Below are 21,881 nucleotides of genomic sequence, written 5' to 3'. Positions count from 1 at the left end.
CTTAATAGGGAACTTTAACTGAGATTTCTTAAAATCTGGGAAGTGCAATCCTCCCCTTGCCTGTGGAAGCTGTAGCTTCTTCAGCTTAATGAGGGGCCGTCTATGATTCCGGATAAAGGAACCCAACCAGCCATATAATTTACGTAGTGCCAGCCTCGGCAGCATCACCGGAAGCATTCTCATAGGGTATAGGAGACGGGGCAGGACATTCATTTTAATTAGTGCTATTCTGCCTAACCAGGAAATTGGAAGGTCTCCCCATCGCTGGAGGTCCTGCCTTATCCTTTCCAGTAAATGCACAAAGTTAGTCTTGTATAACTGACCAAATACTGGAGTAATAAAAATGCCTAAATATAAGAAATCCTCCAGGGACCACCGAAAGGGAAAGTGGGATCTGTCCACTAAGTGGGGCATCATAGCAAGGCCACCCATTGGCATAGCCTCCGATTTTGAAAATTTAATTTTATAGCCTGAGAATGCGCTAAATGTATTGATAACTTGGATTAAGCGAGGTACGGACCTCAGAGGAATAGAAGAACATCATCTGCATAAAGGGTAATTTTATGTTTACCTGTACCAATCTTCGGGGCCATTATATTAGGATCAGCCCGTACAGCTTCTGCTAGTAGTTCAATTATTAGCATAAATAACAATGGTGAGAGAGGACATCCCTGACAGCAGCCCCTACCCACACTGAAGCTATCCGAACCTAATCCATTGGTAACCACAACCGCTTTGGGATCATTATACAATGTTGAGACCCATTTGGTAAACACCTTTCCAACACCAAAACTTTCCAATGTGTAAAACAAATATGACCATTCAACCCTGTCGAATGCCTTTTCCGCATCTAATGAGACTACTACTCCTGGTATCTTTCCCTGATGGCAGGCTTGAATCATATTCAAAACCCTTCTAATATTATTGGATGATCTACGGCCCTTAATAAATCCCGTCTGATCCTCCTTTATGATATGTGGCAGTACCCTTTCTAGTCTCAATGCTAACGTTTTAGAAAGGATTTTAAAATCTACATTTAGCAAGAATATTGGTCTGTGTGATGCACAATCTTCTGGATCCTTCCCTTTTTTCAGGATAAGAGAGATATTTGCCTCTTTCAACGAAGGCGGGAGACAGCCCTAACTGTATGCGTAGTTATACATGTCCATAAGTGGACCAGCCAATATTCCTGTAAATTCTTTATAGAATTCAGCTTGAAAACCATCTGGGCCAGGTGCCTTACCACTCTGAAGTTGCCTGATTGCGTCAAGTATTTCTTGGACTGTTAGGGGAGCATTTAAGACCGATACCTGTTCCGGAGTTAGGTCTGGAAAGGTCAAATTTTTTAAAAAATGATTGCATCCTCCTAGTCCTGCCTTCACAATCCTACGATTTATATAAATCAGAATAAAATTTTCTAAAGATTGCATTAATCCTTTTATGATCATGAGTCAAAATACCCATACATTCCTTGATAGACGTGATAGTTTGAGGGGCCTTTTTTATCTTTGCAAGAAATACTAAATATCTACCCGGTTTGTCGCCAAATTCATATAACCTTTGTTTTGCAAATAATATTTCCCTCTTAGCTGTTTGGGTAAGCGTGGTGTTTAGAGCTGTCCTAAGGGCCGTAATCCTTTGCGATTTGATAATAGAAGGTCTATCAGCGTATGCTGTTTCAGCTGCTTTTAAGCGAGCTTCGAGCAGACGCTCTTGTTCTCCCTTTAACTTTTTCTGGGTCACTGAGTAGGAGATGATCAAACCTCGCGCGTAAGCTTTGATGGTCTCCCACATCATTGATGGGTTGCTAGCCGTACCTAAATTAATTTCTAAAAAAGTTTTAAATTCTTGAGAGAAGTACTTTACAAATTTACTATCTTTCATCAGGAAGGGGTCCATACGCCAATGCCGAGGGGATGTCCTGTTGTTCCTCGCCTTGATTTCCATATATACAGCAGCGTGGTCAGAAATTGTTATACTACCTATTTTACAGGATGATATGGAATTTTAAAAAATCGAGGGGGCAAAAAACATATCAATTCTGGTGTGACATTTATGTGGATTGGAGTAAAAAGAAAAATCTCTGCCCTGTGGATGGAGACATCTCCATACATCTACTAGTCCAAATTCTTTGTTCAGATCCACCAATTGTCTAGATCTGGGAGATACTCCTGCAGTACTCTTGGGAATCCTATCTATTTTCGGATCCATAGTCTCCCCCTATAATTGTATGACGGGCACCAAGAGCCATCAATTTGGAGGAGGCTTCCGTTATAAATTTAAAGGGATGTGCCGGGGGGCAGTACAAATTTAAAATCCCATATTCCTCTCCATTTATAAGGGCTATAATCAGAATATATCGTCCAGATTCATCTTTTATCTGATTTAGGATTTTGAAACGGAAATTCTTCCGAATAAGAATAACAACTCCCCTCCTTTTTAAGCTAAAAGAAGAAAAAAATGCCTGATCAAATCCACCCTGTCGTAATTTCAAGTGTTCTTTATCCAACAGGTGTGTCTCCTGTAGGAGAGCTATATCAACTCTTTCTTTCTTGAGACTTGATAATATTTTCTTCCTTTTGACTGGCGAATTACTCCCCTTGACATTCCAGGTGCACCACTTCACCGGATGATCAACCATAATCGTCCAGGCAAATCTGAGACCCCTCGGGAGGGGAAACCCTATCCAGAACATCCCGAGCATACAGCATATAAAATTCACAAAAATAAAGGCTCTCTAATGCACTCACACAGTATAATAAATAACTATTTCTAAATAATAAAAAAAATATAAAACATATTTAAATGGAGATTTTCTCCCTTGTTCCCAAGGGGTATCACTTCCTTTCCAAAGGTCTATCGTATCCTCTCCCAACCAGTGCCCCACCCTTGACCCAGGCACTCCTCAATAGGATGAGGAGAATTCAAATATACTACAGAGCTAGAGTTAACAGTGAGCACCCTACCCCCCACCCCCTCACCCACACCAACACATGGATATATTTGGTAATGTTAATACCATGTATAAACATATATAACTATAAAATTACAACCTCAACAAGTAATAATTAAATATAATAATACAAAATAACAAGGGTAAACAACTCCGTTCCTAGAGACAGAGGTAAAATAGAATAAGGTAAACACCTCCCCCCACCAACATTAACTAGACCCCCTGGCTTATATATATATATTTATATATATATGGAATAAAAAAAACCAAGGCGGGGGGAGAAAATCGTTAAGTAGAGAACAAATAAATAAATCCCTCTCCCCACCCCCCAAGATAATATTAAACAGTAAGGTAAAAAAAGAAAAGGGGGGGTGTAAACTGGAGTGGCGGGAAGGCAAACCAACATCCATTATCTCTTACAATTTATCTAAGAGAGTCCAAAAATTCCTTAGCCTTTTGCGGCGATCCGAAGGGCGATCCGACGTTATACACGGATCCTTCATGGTTAAAGCATAGTGTCGCTGGGTAGCGTAAGGAGTACTGAATATTTAAGTCCCTTAAACACTTCTTCGCCTCATGGAATGCCTTCCTCTTTCGGACCAGAACTGGGGAAATGTCCTGGAATAACATGATCTTGGATCCTTTATAGTTCATGGCTTGGGAATCTTTTCCAAGATTTCTAGAGGCTTCTAGGAGTATCTGCCTCTCCCTATAGCTCTGCAGCTGGAACAGGACCGGGCGTGGGCGCTGGTTCGAGCCGGACCCGCGTATTGCAACCCAGTAGGTCCATTCTACCCTTACCTGGCCTGATCCAGCCTCCAGATTTAAAAGTTGTGGAAGCCACCGTTCGAGGCATGCTGTAAGCTGGCCTTCCTCTTCCCGTTCGGGAAGGCCCAGCAAACAAATATTTTTTCGACGACCTCGATTATCGAAGTCATCAATGTAATTCTCTAAGGTCCGGACTCGCTGTTCGAGAGTCCGGACCCGATCCACGGATGATTGTGCTGTAGTTTCGGAGGTCGCGGCCTTTAGCTCCGCCCCTCTGACTCGGCGCTCGATTTCCTTAATGTCTCAGTCGTGCTTTTGCAGCGCGGCCGAGAGTGAGTCCCATCGGCTTTGGGACTCTTCAATGAAAGCATCGATCTCCGCATCCAGTTTGGAGATGATTTCCATGAGGCTCGCCACTGTAGGCAATTCCCCGGGGCGGCTGCGGACGCCTCTGCTACAGCTGGAGAGGGTGGGGGAGGGGTTCCTGCTTGCTGAGAGCTGCGGGCTCCCTTCCCTTTAGTCATTTTTACTGAAGATTAGATTGTTTAAATTTAATACTAAGCAACTAATTAAATTAAACAGCTATTTTAAATGATTTGGTGAGTGTGGTGGGGTGGGTGACCCATTTTTGCCCAAGTCTTGGGAGGAGCACTGTAGACTCAGACTTGCTGGGTCGCCGCCATCTTGGATCCCCATGCCTGTTTTTCTAATCAACCTATTTGGAGATATTATTACACACCTTTTGAGGAGGCAGGATTTGAACCTGGGCAGCCTGGTCTAGGGGTAGGTACACTACCACTACAGCACGAGCATGCCCCCACTTCCTGCCTTAATAAGTATGGGAAATTTGATATTCCTGGAGGTTTGTACTTTTGCATCTACAGTGCTGACAACGAGCTCCATTCAAACTGATTCAACATTCCCACAAACTGAACAATAAAGAGCCAGGGAAGCGAAGAGTCCATGGAATAACTACATTGAATCATAAACTTTCTTAATTCAGTCAAACAATACAGCTCTGTAGGATGCAGTGAACTACAGCAGCATGTGATATGCAGGGACAAGTGTATAGAAGGTTACTGCTTCCTCACTGGGATTGTTATGATCCTGAACCTGACTGTCAAATCTGGCTAGAGACCAGTAACTGTGATTTTTAAAGTAAGCAAAGAGTGAGAACCAGTGGACTTATGAAGTAAGGTCATAAACTTCCACCATTTTGAACAAACAATAAACTTTACTATACAATACTAGAACAGTAGGACAATCTGCAGTACACGTACAATTTATTTCTAACTTCCAGAGTTAACGAATGGTAAATTTGGGTAATAAAGTAGGATTGAACACTCCACAACACACATCAAATTGCTAATGTTATCAGACAGATTCCACAGATTTCTCATCAATTCTCCCAAGATATGAATGGCACGGTAGGTCTTCAATTCTCATTGAACTTCACAAGGGATCACATTTCTTCATTTTTGTCAATTAGTTCTTGAAACTTCCTCCCACAAGCCATTCCATTATTACATTAGGTGAGGTTAGAGTGACAGCCCTTGACATCAAGGCTGCGTTTGACTGAGTGGAGTATCAAGGAGCTCCAGCAAAATGGAAATCAGTGGATATCAGGAGCCAAATGCTTCTTCACTGGTTGGTGTCATACCTGGCAAAGAGGAAGATGGTTATGGTTGTTGGAGATCAGTCATCTCAGCTCCAGGATATCTTAGCAAGAGTTCCTCAGGGTAGTATCCTAGGCCCAGCCATCTTCAGTTGATTCATCACAGACCTTCCCTCCATCATAAAGTCAGAAGTGGGGATGTTCACCAATGATTGCACAATGTTCAGCACCATTCACAACTCCTCACACACTCAAGCAGTCCATGTTCAAATGCAAGAAGATCTGGACAATATCCAGGCTGACAACTGGCAAGTAATATTCATGTCACACAAATGCCAGGTTATGACCATCTCCAATAAGAGACAATCTGACCGCCATTCCTTGACATTCAATGATGTTACCATTACTGAATCCCCCACTATCAATATTCTGGAGGTTACCATTAACCAGAAACTCAACTGGATTCACCATATAAGCTCAGTGACGATAAGAACAGGTCAGAGATTAGGAATACTGTGGTGAGTAACCCACCTCCTGACTCCCCAAAGTTTGTCCATTATCTACAAGGCACAAATCAGAGTAGGATGGAATACTGGAGTTGCCTGGATGGGTGCAACTCCAATATCAGCTTGACACCATCCTGGACAAAGCAACCCATTTGACTGGATCCACATTCATTTGCATCCACTCTTTCCACTATCAACACTCAGTAGCAGTAGGATGTACTGGCTACAAGATGCACTGCAGAATAAAATCCAAAGACAGCACCTTCCAAACCCTTGACCATTTCCATCTAGAAGGACAAGGACAGCAGATACATAGGAATACCACCACCTGCAGGCTCTTCTCCAAGCCACTATCATCCTGACTTGGAAATATATCGCCGTTCCTTCAGTGTCGCTAGGTTGATTTATATGTCAGTAGATTTTTACACAAGTCAGAACACAATGCAGGACAAGATAAAGGAGTCTGTTCATAAGCACAGGAAAGTACAGGAAACTCGTTCATATGTTGACTCTTTAAAATTACACCATTGTGTGTGATTGTGTTTGTAAGTATAAGTGTTAAGGCCGTTTGCAAATTGGAGACCCCCTGTACCATGAAGGGCGCATTCTCACAGAATGTTGGGAACAGATTTCATCACTAGATGAAATTAGAATAAATTGGACTGTGGCCCAATATGTGTACCATTATAAACTGCAGAATTTCAGACAGGCAGACTTCTTCTGTCTGAGCTCAGTCTATCAGCTCCCACCTACCTGATTTTTCACATACTCTGTACCAATGTTGACCATTGTGTTGACAATGCCTTGGAAACTTTCTGAGAACCGTATTTTCACAGGATAGTTCCAGCGGTCCATGTCAGAGAGGTACTGGCTCATACTTTTAATCTGAAATACAAGAAACAGGGAAGGAGACTAATTTCCCATTGGCAGTGCAGTTAATCTGAAATAAAATGTTCAAAATACACAGCAGTACCTTTACACGAGAAGAAAACAGACACTTTAATCATTTGAGTGCTCACGATCTGGTTAAAGAACTTCACCGAAATATGAAATTGAAAGAACTGAGAGCAGGAATAGGCCATTCAGCCCATCGCACCTACTCTGCCATTTTCCCCAGTCATACAGATGTTCTGAGCATGAGTTTAATTGCAAGGTTTGTAGCTCAGGTTGAGGTTTAAGATGTAGGTTTGCTCGCTGAGCTGTAGGTTTGATATCCAGACATTTCATTACCTGGCTAGGTAACATCATCAGTGGTGACCTCCAAGTGAAGCGAAGCTGTTGTCTCCTGCTTTCTATTTATATGTTTGTCCTGGATGGGGTTCCTGGGGTTTGTGGTGACATCATTTCCTGTTCGTTTTCTGAGGGGTTGATAGATGGGACAACACATCTAGATCTATGTGTTTGTTTATGGCGTTGTGGTTGGAGTGCCAGGCCTCTAGGAATTCTCTGGCATGTCTTTGCTTAGCCTGTCCCAGGATAGATGTGTTGTCCCAGTCGAATTGGTGGTTTCTTTCATCCGTGGGTAGGGCTACGAGGGAGGGAGGGTCATGTCTTTTTGTGGCTAGCTGGTGTTCGTGTATCCTGGTGGCTAACTTTCTTCCTGTTTGTCCTACGTAGTGTTTGTGGCAGTCCTTGCATGGAATTTTGTAGATGACGTTGGTTTTGTCCATGGGTTGTACTGGGTCTTTAAATTTGTTAGTTTTTGTTTGAGAGTGTTGGTGGGTTTGTGTGCTACTAGGATTCCGAGGGGTCTTAGTAGTCGGGCTGTCATTTCTGAAACCTCTTTGATGTATGGTAAGATGGTTAGGGTTTATAGCTGTGTTTGGTCTGCTTGTCATGGTTTGTTCTTGAGGAATCTGTGGACTGTATTTTTTTTTAACAGGAAGAAAATTAGCCACCAGGATACACGAACACCAGCTAGCCACAAAAAGACACGACCCTCTCTCCCTCGTAGCCCTACACATGGATGAAAGAAACCACCAATTTGACTGGAACAGCACATCCATCCTGGGACAGGCTAAGCAAAGACATGCCAGAGAATTCCTAGAGGCCTGGTACTCCAACCACAACGCCATAAACAAACACATAGATCTAGATGCCATCTATCAACCCCTCAGAAAACGAAAAGGAAATGACATCACCACAAACCCCAGGAACCCCATCCAGGACAAACATATAAATAAAAAGAGGGAGACAACAGCTTCGCTTCGCTTCACTTGGAGGTCGCCACTGATGATGTCACCTAGCCAGGTAATGAAACATCTGGATATCAAACCTACAGCTCAGTGAGTTTAATTCTACCACCTGCATCTGTTCATTCCAGGCATCAGCCTAGCGAAACTTCTCTGAATGTTATCCACTGCAAGTATGTCCATTCTCAAGCAAGGAGATCAAAACTGTACACAATACATTTTTGCTGCCTGACTAAAACCCTGTATTGTTGGAGCAAGACTTTGCCAGTTTAATCCTCCTATTTCCCTTACAGTTTCCCCTCCCCCCACCTTATCTCAGTCCCAACCCTCGGACTCAGCACCGCCTTCTTGACCTGCAATCTTCTTCCCGACCTCTCCGCCCCACCCCCTCTCCGGCCTATCACCCTCACATTAATCTCCTTCCACCTATTGCATTCCCAATGCCCCTCCCCCAAGTCCCTCCTCCCTACCTTTTATTTTAGCCTGCTTGGCACACCCTCCTCATTCCTGAAGAAGGGCTTATGCCCGAAACGTCAATTCTCCTGCTCCTGGGATGCTGCCTGATGTGCTGCGCTTTTCCAGCAACACATTTTTCAACCCTTGCAATAAATACGAACATTCCTTTGCCTTCCTAATCACTTGCTGTACCTGCATTCTGACATCTTGCGATTCTTAACTAAAAAATATTATTTACCTGAAGATGGTGATGGAGATGGTCTACTATTTCTCAGAAGTAAACATCTGTCACACATCTGTATGACTGGGGAAAAAGCAACTATTTCTCACTGCAGATGTCATGTCTCACTGCAGATGTTAATACACTGCAGCTTACAAACAGTAATGAGAGAGTGTCTGATGCCCATGAACAATACCATATTTATTTAAGAATTCAGTTCCAGAATTTGGCAAATGCTATTTGAATTTATGGCGCCGACCTTTGCACAGAGCATCTTGACCTCTTCAAGGTTACAAAAATCACAAAAAGGGAAGGACAGTGATCTGTATGTGTTATCTGCACAGGTAAGTCCAAGATTCCTGTCAGATTACAGTAACATTCCATCACTTTCAATTAACTTAGGCACCCAAGTGGTTTGGGAGAAATATTCCACTTTTCACCACCCACTTTTAGTCCGGCATCAACCAGCCATGAATGCTCCTCTTTCTGTCTTAACACTGGCAGATCTCAGAGGGAGTCATAATGTACTGGCAGGTCCATATCTATGTTATTTAAATGACACCCTGTTCCTCAGATTTTGGGAGTCATTTGAATCCAATGACTGTGAGCTGGCTTTCCCAGGGATTGGAAAGTCCGGCAACTACAGGAACCCTCCTTCAACATGATTCCTCCCTCCCTACGATCATTTCCTCCTTCCTCACTGCCACTCCCCAAATCCCTATGTCATTCCTTAATTTCTTTGGATCAATAGAGTCCCTGCCTAGCAATCTCTGGTTGTGTTTTACTACTGCTGTCTTTTCGAAGTAACTGGTCAGCTTGTAGATTTTTAAAACCCTAATGAAGTCATACATTCAGTGGGAGTTCTGGTTTCTAAATGTAGATGTGGCCTGATCAAAGTTCAATTCAATTCATGTATCACAATCTTAATTTTATGTTCTAAATTCCTACAATTTAAAGCTAAAACATCTTAGCTTTTGATTTTTTTTAATATATCTGTGCCCCAATTCTTAGTGACATAGATATCCAAATAACTTTGTACTTCCTAACATCTCCCCCCTGCAGAAAATATTCCTGTTTGTTATACACTTCTCTACAGCCTTCAGGTCTCACATCTAAGTTTCAGGCCTTTTGAGCTTTAAATTGCCCATAGGAGCAAGAATTTCTTTCCTCAGATGTAAATGTTAGTGCCAGGGGAAAATAAATCACTTGGAGCATGCTATGGATACCAAGAAAAATCATACCAACAAAACATCATCAGGGATATCTTCCCTCGATATCCACATCCATGGAAATAAACCATCAAGCCTAAATTACTGCTGATAGCTGGCTTGACCGTGTGAGGTACCCAAGGTACCTATGAAACAGCATCACTATTGAGCATTAAATGTCACTGATATCCAAAAACATTTCCAGTGCCACGTGTAAAATGTGCCTTTGAATACCATGGAACATTCCTAAGAACATCAAGTTAAAGGAATAAAGGATTTCAAAATTCTGAAGGGTTAGAAGAAGAAACTTACATAGTAACAGATGATAAGAACATAAAACTGAGTCAGGGAAAGACGGAGAATTTTTCTCTAACTCAGTGAGATGTACTGATCCAGGCTCCACCTGCACGAGTGACTCCATAGTGATTTTCAAAATGGAATATATTTAAAAAGGCAAAAACAAAATGCTGGAAGAAAGTCATTGAGAGAGGGTGTGGGGCTTATTGAGTAGTTTAAAGAACTCACATAAGCATGATGGAGTGAACAGGCCCCTTTTACAATCTATGGCTGTGTGATTTTATAATTCCATGCTTTGAAAAAAATCACTGCTCACACCCAAGTGTACATGGACAGAAACAGTTTCAAATCAATCTTCTGAAGTAAAGCATGTTAGATGGGCATCATACAGAAGTGATAAAGCGTGCTGCGGTCAGGCAGCATCCAAGGAATAAGACAGTCGACTTTTCAGGCATAACCCTTCTTCAGGACTGAGGAGGGGAAGAGGGCTGAGAGATAAATTGGGGATGGGGGGGTCCATTACAGAAGGAGGAGGAAAACGTCTTCAAGGTGGGCATCCTTGGAAGAGGCTTCGCAGTATGGTTTGCAGCTTATCATACAGAAGTGAAATACTCTTCTTGGTCCGACAGACTCTATCAAGGAGGTATCAATTATACCAACTCACCAGCAGTTCAAAGAAGAACCACAGATGCCTGTAAACTTGATCTCTCACTTGTCCATTGGTTAACACAATGCAGTAGGCCAACTCTTCATGGAATAACTGCAGAAAAATCAAATGTTGGAAACAATTAGACAATAAAATAATTCATTTTTTGGAAAGCAAGAAGCAGAGAGAGTGCATGCATGCATGTGTGAGGGAGAGCTTGAGAAACACGGTGTTGAAAATGAAAGAGAGTCTCAGACAAAGAATATTAGGAGACACAGACACGGCTCTAGATTTCTCCAAGTGTTCCAGCTAGAGCTGGAAGTAGATGCCACTGCCCTATATCATTAATACCTTTAGTTAACAAAGATCTATCAGCTGCAGATTTAAATTTAATACATAGCACAATATTTTCTGTAGTTGGCATAAGAAAACTCCGACCACCGGTTAGGAGTGGCATTGACAAACATGGAACTGGGGCTTTTCAAGCAGTCTTCTAAGTTATTAATAAACCGTGAAGAATTAAGGCCACAACACGGAGGCATGAGTGACATCCTCACGCTAGAGACATTGCCAAGCATCTGGGCTCCTGTCTCCTCAACTGTCTGTTAAACTAAGTTCCCACGTGCTAAATAAATGATACCCCATAGAAGTTTGACGATATTAGAAACCATCTGACTATCACTCTCACTGGTTCGAGTTCCTTCACAGTTCTTTCATTCTCATTGATTGGGTCAACACAACCATTTTGTAACTTTAACAATGCAGCTTCATGTGAGATCAGTGACTTATTTTCTGCTAAAGCCCAGAAATTTGCAGGTTTTGTCAAGATGTTACCAACTAAACCCTGGCAAAGAAAGTTCCCACATTTTGGCTGCAATTTTAAAAAAGCTATTGAAATTGGGGCACTGAGAATCAAATGCCATGGAAACCCATGCACAGTTGGCCTGCACTGGTAGATGTTTACCATCAGACTATAAGACATAGGAACTGACGTAGGCCAAATCAACCCATCAAGTCTGCTGTACCATTCAATACAATCATGGCTGATCTAATTTTCTCCATTAGCCCTGAAATTCTGACAGATCAAAACATCCGTCTATTTCAAACATGAATACATTTAATGACCAAGTGTCAAAACCCTGTGTGGTAAACAAATTTCACAGATTCACCACTCTCTGAGAGAATGAATTCCTCCAAATTCCTCCTCCTCTTAAATGTTAAATTATTCTGAGATTATAGCCTCTGGTCCTACATTCTCCTACAACCTTTTCACACCTACCCTGTCAAGTCCACTACAAAGTGTGTTGTATGTTTCAATAAGATCACATCTCATTCTTCTAAGTCCAACGTGTTTAGGCCAAACTATTCAACCGCTTCTCATAAGATAGTTCCTCCATACCTGGTATCAGCCCAGTGAATCTTTCTGGACTGCTTCCAATACCAATATATCTTTCCTTAACTAAGAGGCATGAAACTGTTCATAGCATTCCAGTGGTGGTCTCACTAGTACTTTTAGTAAAACCACCACTTTTATACTCTATGCTCTTTGAAATAAAGGGCAACAATTCCATTTGCCTTCCCTAATACCCACAGAACTTGGATGCTAGCTTTCTGTGATTCATGGATGAGGATTCCCAAATCCCTCTATTCCATGGCTTTCTGCAGTCTCACTTCATTTAAATAATATCCAACTCCTCAATTTTTCTGCTAAAGTGGATAACATTTCCCCATATTATGTTACATCTGCAAATTGTTGTCCGTTTGATAAACCTGTCTATATTCATTTGAAGACTTTGTGTCATTGTCACCACTTGTCTTCCTACCTATTTTTGTGTCATCCACAAATGTAGTGTTAGTGCATTCACTTTCCTCACCCAAGTCATTAATTGTGGCTCCAGCATTGATCCCTGTGGCACTCCATTTGTTACTGATTGCCATCCTGAAAATTTCATCATTATCCCAACTCTCTGTTGAGATGCAAGCTTGTGATGCACAGATGAGGACTTCCAAACCCCTCTGTTCCATAGCTTTCTCCTTTTAAATAATATTCTGCTCCTCTATACTTCCTGCCAAAATGGCAAACCTCATATTTTCAACATCTCTGGCCATTCTAGGGCAACTAAGGAAATTCAGGGATTACAACATCATCCTGTAACTATGCTTTGGTGTGTACAGTATTGTGTTATGTCTCCAAAATGATCTCAGTGTCTGAGCTACTTTAAGACTTAATCCATCTAAATGTCAACGAGGAATAAATGCATATTTTAAGATAAAAGCTGCGTTCACACCCTACTTGATGCATTTAGAATCCATCTGCTAAATGTAGGAGTATTGGCCTGACCTTTGTGTGTTTCTGACTGCCTCCTCTGTCTTTTGGCAGCATGAGTGAGGATGGCTGGATCGCAGGGTCACTGGTGCTGCGCAGTCGTATCCTACGTAATGCAGTAGCAGTCTCTGGCTTGAGTGTAGCATATTTCTCAGACTCTGAGGATCTGATCTCATGGAGAACTAAAAATAAATGATAGAAAAGACAGAGTGGATTGAAGTGGTGGCCATTTCAGCAAAAGGAAATAACTAGCATCAGTTTCAAAGTGGTCACTTTATCACTTCTCCAATAACAGACCTTCACATCTGATTCCTTGAATACTTAAGTAACTAAAAGTAAGCCATCATTTCTATTCCATTTCTGGGCAGCACCTTGTGTCAGCCTGGGATCATTTAAAGGGATCACCACGTCATCAAGTCAAGAAAAACTGCCTTACCCTCTCCTCAACTCCTCCAGAACATCACAGAGGTTAGGCCAGTTAAAACATGACAAAGCTGAGGTGACAGATTTTTGTTAGCGGAGATATTTTTGTTGCAGAACCAAGGCAGTTTAAATGGAGCTAATATCAGCCAGATTCTGATTGAATAGCAAAAGGGCCTAGGTGATAAATTGCCACATAAAAAGTTATTGCCAAGACAGGAACTCACTGTATTAAGGATAACATATTGAAGTGGATTGAGCCTTAGTTAACGCTTTCCCATCAGAGAGTCAGAATTACTGGGTCATTTTCAGCTTGGAAAGACAGTGAATTGTCACAAGGATCAGTCTTAGGGCCGCAATTATTTACCATCCACATTAATGATTTGGAGTTGGGAGCAGAGTGTAAAGTATCCAAAATTATTGACAATATAAAAATAGGTGAGAGAACATGTTATGATGAGGACATAAGGAATCTGCAGGGGATAAAGATAGCCTGAATGAGTAGGCAAAAACTTAATGTGGGGCAAGTCGGGTCATGCACTTTCATAGGATGATTCAAAAGGTGAGCAATTATTTAAATGTGGAAGAGATTTTTTAAAAAGTGAAATAGAGATGAATTTAGGTGTTCTTGTGCATGAAATGTAAAACATTAGCAAGCAGGTGCAGCTAGTAATTAAAGCAGCAAAAGGAATTTTGGTCTTTATTGTTAACGGGTTGGAGTTTAAAAATAGGGAAGTCATGTTGCAAATATACAGAGTGTTGGAGAGGCTGCACTTGGAGTACCATGTACAGTTTTGGCCCCCATATTTAAAACATGATGTATTGGCCATGGAGGTAGTTCAAAAGAGATTCATGAGATTGTTCTGTGGGATGGACCTGTTGATTTCTCAAAAATGGCTGAACAGATTAGGCCCTTATTCATCAGAGTTTAGAATAATGATGGGTGATCTTATTAAGACATAGATGATTCTGAGCAGGATTAACAGGGAAGATGTTGACAGGAAGTTTCCTCTAGTTGGAGGATCTCAAAGTAAGGGACATAATTACAGAATAAGAGGACTCTCTTTTAAAACTGAGATGTGAAGGAACATGTGTCAGCATGGATTTTCTCCAGTTGCTCTGGCTTCTTTCCACAGTCCAAATATGTGTAGGTTAGGTGGATTGGCTATGGGAAATGCAGGGTGACAGGGACAGGGTAGTGGGAGTGAGTCTGGGTGAGATGCTATTTGGAGGGGCAGTGCAGACTCAATGGGCCAAATGGCTTGCTTCCACATTGAACAGATTCAATAATTCTTCTCCCAGAGGGTAGTGAATGTCTGGAGTTCTCTACCCAGAGAGTTTTTGATTAGGTTACTTACAGTGTGGAAACAGGCCCTTCGGCCCAACAAGTCCACACCAACCCTCCGAAAAGCAACCCACCCAGACCCATTCCCCTACATTTACCCCTTCACCTACCACTACAGGCAATTTAGCATGGCCTGCAAATCTTTAACTGTAGGAGGAAACCCACACAGACACAGGGAGAATGTGCAAACTCCACACAGACAGTTGCCCGAGGCAGGATTTGAACCCGGGTCTCTGGCGCTGTGAGGCAGCAGTGCTAACCACTGTGCCACTGGGTATCTGATATGCTGTATATAAACCCTAAACCCCTCGATTAGATTCCAGTCTGTCCCTCACTCCTGGGGATCTGTTATTGGATCTGTGAAGTGATCCTTGTTGGATGTTAGACTGAAGACAAGATAAACTAAATGGTCAAATGTTACACTGGGAGCAGGAACACAGAAAGCTGCTGGCTCATTTCTGTTCTGTTACATATCTCCAAGTTTCAGATTGGGGCTGAATTTCTGTCACAATGGGGAAAGTCTCAAAAGCTGTTTACTGTCCTGCATGAATGCATCGTCAAAATATGAATTCCCTTGCAAGATAGGAAACGGAGACAGCTCTTTGAAGGTGTTTGTATCTCTGTGTGTGTGATTCTGTGTGTCTGTGTATGTCTGTTCATGTGCGATTCTGTGTGTGTGTGTGTGTGTGTTCAATATTAAATATTTTCAAACTGTATTAATGTTGCCAGTTTCTCTTGCTTTTCCTTATTTATAAACTCAATGTCATTGCTGTGCTGATATAAAATGGTGGCTGTGGACAAATCTCAGATGTCTGCCTGACTGATTTGTGTCAGGAATACCTTCAGCAAGGGAGAGGGGACAATGCGTCAAAAGCCATTTCCATTCATTGATGCTAGCAGAGATAGATTAGATTAGATTAGATTAGATTACTTACAGTGTCTGATTTGTGTCAGGAATACCTTCAGCAAGGGAGAGGGGACAATGCGTCAAAAGCCATTTCCATTCATTGATGCTAGCAGAGATAGGAAATGGAGACAGCTCTGTGAAGATGATTAAACTGCAAATCCCAAAACCATGTTTACAGTGAGTGCAGAGAGACAATGTGACATTCCAGTAAGGTCTGCCTTACTTTCCAAGCTCCTAATATCCTATTGTGCAGATTAAATCACTGAAAGTATTTAAAGAGGAGGTAGACAGATTTTTGACATTTGTGAGTCAAGTATTATGATGCGCTGACAAGAGAGAGAAGTTGAGCCGGGGGCAGAACAGTCATGATCTCGTTGAATAGTGTGGCAGTCTTGAGGATTCGATGGCCTACTCCTCCTTTTATTTCTTATGTTCTCCTGTTCTAGTATTCCTTGTGACAAATCCAGGTCATGGATCAAAAGGACCACCTAAAGGACAGCACATTGATGAAACGTGAGGGAAAGGACACAAGAGTAGGACACAAGTCGTACAGATGTACATGCAAATTAGGAGCAGGAGTAGGTCATTTGGTCCCTTGAGCTTGCTTAACCATTCAAAATAATGAAGACAGCCTCAACTCCACTCTACTGCTACCGACAACCTGTGACTTCCTTGTTAGTCAGGAATCTCTCCCTTAAATATTCAATGATCTAGTCTCCAATGCTCTCTAGAGAAGAGTTCCACAGACTGGGACCCTTCGAGAAGAAGGGTCTTCAACCTTAAATAAGTGACTTCTTACTTTAAAACTGTGTTCCTTAGTCTAGTCTCTCCCATGAAGGAAAACACGTTTTCAGCAAACATTTCCTTCAAAAAAAACACATGAGAATTGTGGATAGCTCAACCAGTACCTGGCATATTGAACATGTAGTGAACATACGAAGCTAGATAATGGCTTCGGCCCAACGAGTCTTTCTTCACCTCTTCACTATTTTGCAGACGATCCACAATTGCAACCAGCACATCAAAAATTTCCTTGCTGACAAGAGCTGTGAGTAACAGAAACAAAACGAAAACAACAAAATGTGAACAATTAGTGATGGTTAGATTATTTCTGCAATATTGAATCATCAACTATATCAAACACAGCACCTAACTCATCGAGCACAACACTTATCTCACTGAACCTCAACACACAACTTCACTAACCCCTTTACCCAACCTGGGCACCTACAATACTGAGGATAGTGTTGGGAACATGGACTTCAGTTATGAGGTGAAATTAGAAAAATATGGATTGCTCTCCTTGGAACCAAGAAGGCTAAGATCGGACCTACTAGAGGTTTTGATGGAGTAAAGAGAGGAAAGATTCCCTCTGGCGAATGACTGGCTAAGGATCCAGAAGAGAGACAAGCACAAATTTTATCAGGAGTTGGAACATGCTGCTGAAAGTGTAGTGAAACTGACTCCAACATCATGTTTATGTTGACTGTACTTGAGCATGTGAAATTTTTAGATGTACAGGCAAAATATAGAGGTGGAGGACTGAATACAACTGCTCTTTGAAAGCAAACACAGACACAACAGACTCCTTGATTCTTATCCTTAACTGCTATCTCAATGCTATCATACTCTCTCTCTCTCTCGGGTTTATTGTCCTGTTATTCTCATGTTTTATATAAACTTCTCTCTACATATTTACAGTCATATCCTCAACCATGGCCTACTCTCATTGTGTCAATTGCAGATAACCTTATCTCTGATCACTTCCTTCACTTTCCATTCCACATCTCTTCCCAGTCCAACTTCCGTGTCTGCACACAGATGAAAAAAATACTCCCCCACAAGTCACATACAATTGTGCTTTCAAATTCCCTGTGATAGTCCTCACTCCAGTTCCCTCAAGCTCTGACTGATCTTTTAGGCAAGGATACTGAGTATTCACCTCACCAGCTTCAAAACACCCTGGTCCTAAACTCTGGCTCCAATTTAACACCAGACCCAGTAAGCAACCTAGGTCACAGCTTTCAGACTCTTCATTGAAGGAACATATTAAAATCACTAACGCCACCCAGCATTGTAACACTTTTATTCAATCGTTCACCTCCTTTTCCCTTCAATAATACAGATTGCTGTTTGTGTTGTGGACAGCCCTTTCCCTTGTAAAACATGGACTGCTGCAGAGGATTGTTATCTGGACTATTGGTTAGTTTAGTGGGCAAACTGAATAAACAATCAGATAACCAACTTGTTACCCACCTCCCAAGGGTTGCTCCTTGCTCTTCGTCAGATCTGTGTATGTATTAATAGGGATCAGCTGCTCAAACAAGAGTCACAGCCTGGCTACTCCAGGCCCATCCCCATTTACACCGATCTCACTCCAGTCAACATTCCCCAGAGAGGGAAAGTGAACAAAGAGATGAACAAAAAGAAGCAGGAGGGAGGGAGAGAGAGAGGAAAAGTGATGGAGTAAAATTGAAGAGAGTTGGAAGGATGGGGGTATAGGACAACAGGAGGAGGAAGAATAGAATTGTAAAACAGAAGGTAATGGGAGACTAGGATGGGAGAGGAAAGGAAATGGAAAGAAAACAGAAGCTAAATATATCCTGAAACGATAGCAGGCAGGATCTGAAGGTATGTTGACCTGTATACAGTATTCAGAATTTTCCAACAGTTCAACTACCTGCCTCACTGAGTCGTGTTACTGGGCTATAAAGCAGAGAAAAGCTGTGCAGAATGGCCTTTAACTAAAAGTATTAACTTAGTGTGCAAATAGATAGTATATTTTTGGGTTTCCTGTACCTCCTTCTGCTCCCATCCTGGAGCTCAAGTGTAACAGTGGCAGCAGTTTATCTAACACCACGTTCAGGAACTTGACCAATTCCTCCAAGCAAACCTGCCTGAGCATAGAGACAGCCTGGTTCACTGCCTCAGTCTGATGGGTTAAAGAGTAGTGTTCACCAACAGCTTCACACAGTGAGAAGAATCGCTCCAGGGTCCTTTCCTGCAGCAATAAGTAGAGAACAATGTAACACTGGCAACCGAGAAACCAAGAGACTTTACCCTCTCTGACTTTTCTTCTAAATAACTTCAAACAAAATTAAGAAAAACACAAAGAGAAATGTCAATGCTATGTCCAATGTTTGTTTGGAACATAGAAGGAAAATAGCCCCTTGTGCCTGATCAACTATTTAGTAATTAGCATTAGATTTTATTGTCCTGTGTATTCAAGGATACAGGAGTACAGTGAAAAGTGTACAAAGTCACCATTCCCAGCGTCCAAAAGTATCTAAGTACAAAATCTTAGATATAATGTAGAAACGTGATGAAATATAACAGATGAATCAAACCCAGTGTCTCACTGGCATGAGAACAGGCAGTCAGCCAGCATTGACATTCATTGCTCTGCCATCCCATAATTACAGTCAAGGCTGGACAGCCCTGATAGTTGCAAACACTTTCACCTGTGTGTGCACTGTCGAAACTGGGCGTAACTCCAGTTTAAAGACCGCTTTCCGATTGTCCAACCTCTTCAAGCCAGGCAGCGAGCTCTGAAATAAAGACCAGGGAAAGTTATTCAAACAATTCCTCTAGGGTTCCCTTCTCCAAATCTTGAACGTGATGCCTGACCAAGACAGCCTATTCCAGGGCTGCATCACGTTGTTCAGAATCATATTGTCTGATTCGTGAAGGAACTCTACACAGAACCGCAGGACATAACAAGACACTGTCCAACTTTCCATCCCCATTCTCTTGTCCAGCTGAGAGTTTGCACAATGTTCAATGTGGGAGGAAATTAATTGTGGAAGAAAATTCCTTCCATTGTTAAGACCAGGAGACCTGAGTACTACCTGTCCATGGAAAGGCCGTGAGATACTGCACTTCCAAAAGAAAGGAACAGAATGTATAAAACATAGACAAAACCTTTGTGGTGAACAAGGCTATTCTGTCCATCACACCCAGGCAGTAAGAAAGCCCTACTTTTGCCAATTGTAACTATGATCTGCAGTCATGTGTTCTCAAGTGTGGCCAGTATCAACTGTAAAGGAAAATATTCAAGTAAACATTATGCCCTTTGATCTTTCACAGTACTCCAGAATCACCATCTATTCCAAAAAAGTAATTGTTGCACAGAGCTGAAGAGGGGCTATCACCTTAATATCTAAAAACGAGACAATAAATTTAATTGCGTGCCAAGCATTCCAAAGGAGGCTTGACATGGATTGATAGATATTTGTTGAACAGTTTGTCTGTGGGTTCATGACCCCTACCACCATAAGGCCTCAACTATAAGTCGAAACACCGGTGTGAAGATTAGCTTCCGATCATTTGTATCACTCAGAATCTTTCTCCATGCACACGCTGTGGAGAAGCAAACAATAGCTGCTGGCTCACCGCCAATACACAGGAACAGCAAGGAAACAGCAGCACCTCTGAGTGCGCTTCATTGAACAAGCAAAAAGTGCCTTCTGTTGTGAATTCCTGACATTCCTAGCGTACTGCTGAGATGCTGGGAGGAATGCTATTGGGAAGGGAGAACCAACCCCAGGCACAGCAGTTGTCAGTGATGACTAGTGCCAAGTGCGAAGTTGGGATATTTCTTCTGATGGAGGTTGAATGATGAATAAAGTGAGGGATAAAGTGATGCCAGTGGCAATCCTCAATTTTCAAATCATTTGTTGTGATGAGAGTATGGCAGTTCAGCATGGGGTGAAAAGATTGATTGGGTCCTGGATGCCAATTGATTATCAGCTTGGGCTAAAGGAGAGGAGATATATTCTATGGGCCTTATTAATTCGTTGTGGGTATCTTTGATGCCAAATGGTGATTGGAGCAAGACACTAGGAGCAGTGCCTCTGTGCTCAATGGACTAATGATGGAGCTGGATGGAGACAAGTCATTACAGAGCAAACATAATGTTTAAGAAAAGGTCACAAAGCCATCATAATCACAGCTTCTTTCAATTAGAAGTTACAGACCAACACTGTAATGACCTCAATGTGAAGGGACACAAGTATAAATGACACCACAGGCCTGTCACAAACCCGTGTAGGATCACAGAGCCCCTGGGAAATGACAAAGGGCAAAACCAACTTTACAAATACACTTCAAACAGAGATACGCTGGTCTTCTTGGAATGCAAATTGTAAGAAAAATAACACAAACTGGAAAAGATCTTACACACGAGAAAATGTTACAGAAGTCAAATCAAATAATCCAATTTTACACTGTACCAAAACGGTTATGAGCCTGTACTGATGGGAAATGGGAGACTGAGATTCGAAGAATAGTAGATCTACTTTGTGACTGGAGGGCTGTAAAGTTTGATGGTAAATGTGTATAATCTAGTTTACTTTTAATTGTAAGCAATTAGAAATGTTACTTAGATTAGTAATGTGAGAAAATGAAGGGTTCACAATCACAACATTTTGAATGTAACACATAGAGCTGGTGGATCTCTTTTGACAATAGCCCTGCTAAATTCAATTATTTAGAAAGACATGAGTATCATTCCATCATAGCGTTCTGCTGCTCAGGTGAAGTTGTGTTCTTCTAAGGTCATGAGATTAAAATGCTGTGACGTAAACATCGGCCGAGGTCGGAATCCAAGGATCCTTAACATGTTTTCAGCTGACAAGGGAATCTCTGTGGACATTCCAAGTGAATGGCTTTTCAGCTGGATTTTTTTGAAGCTTCAAGTGGAGATCTGCAAGCAGTACTTGTGAAGTGTGGCAGCCAAAATGTGATGAAGACACACGTACACTAAATCACACATTGTTATACGCATATAAGTAAACATTTAGTCATTCTGTACTTACAGACGATACTGAATAAGGGAAGGGAGGTTTGTCCAAATTAACAGGGAGTTCAAAGGTTCCACAGCGCAGATGTCCATTGTCCAAGATTGACAACCACTGTTGCAAATTAAAAATATAGACAATTAACACATTTAATGCCCTAGGAACATAAGCAGCATACCTAGGGCATCTATTATCCTTCTAAAAAAATGGAATAATATATTACA

At 41.7% G+C, this 21,881-nt stretch overlaps 1 protein-coding gene across 2 annotated transcripts in view; it reads right to left on the bottom strand.

Moving 5' to 3' along the window:
* Positions 1-21,881, bottom strand: part of LOC122565276 (dedicator of cytokinesis protein 7-like) — a 191,018-nt gene that overhangs the window by 61,851 nt on the left and 107,286 nt on the right. For both annotated transcript variants that reach the window (XM_043721061.1, XM_043721062.1), the window contains exons 18-24: positions 21,676-21,771; positions 19,321-19,407; positions 18,659-18,860; positions 16,768-16,905; positions 13,203-13,369; positions 10,880-10,975; positions 6,596-6,727 (exon numbers count right to left, since the gene is read on the bottom strand). In XM_043721061.1, the coding sequence (XP_043576996.1) occupies positions 6,596-6,727; positions 10,880-10,975; positions 13,203-13,369; positions 16,768-16,905; positions 18,659-18,860; positions 19,321-19,407; positions 21,676-21,771 (918 nt within the window). The remainder of the gene's footprint in view (positions 1-6,595; positions 6,728-10,879; positions 10,976-13,202; positions 13,370-16,767; positions 16,906-18,658; positions 18,861-19,320; positions 19,408-21,675; positions 21,772-21,881) is intronic.

This window comes from Chiloscyllium plagiosum, chromosome 31, assembly GCF_004010195.1.
Source record: "Chiloscyllium plagiosum isolate BGI_BamShark_2017 chromosome 31, ASM401019v2, whole genome shotgun sequence".
NCBI classification, from domain to species: Eukaryota; Metazoa; Chordata; class Chondrichthyes; order Orectolobiformes; family Hemiscylliidae; genus Chiloscyllium; species Chiloscyllium plagiosum.
Note: the sequence above shows the minus strand (reverse complement) of the source record. Positions and strands in the feature narration are given on the sequence as shown.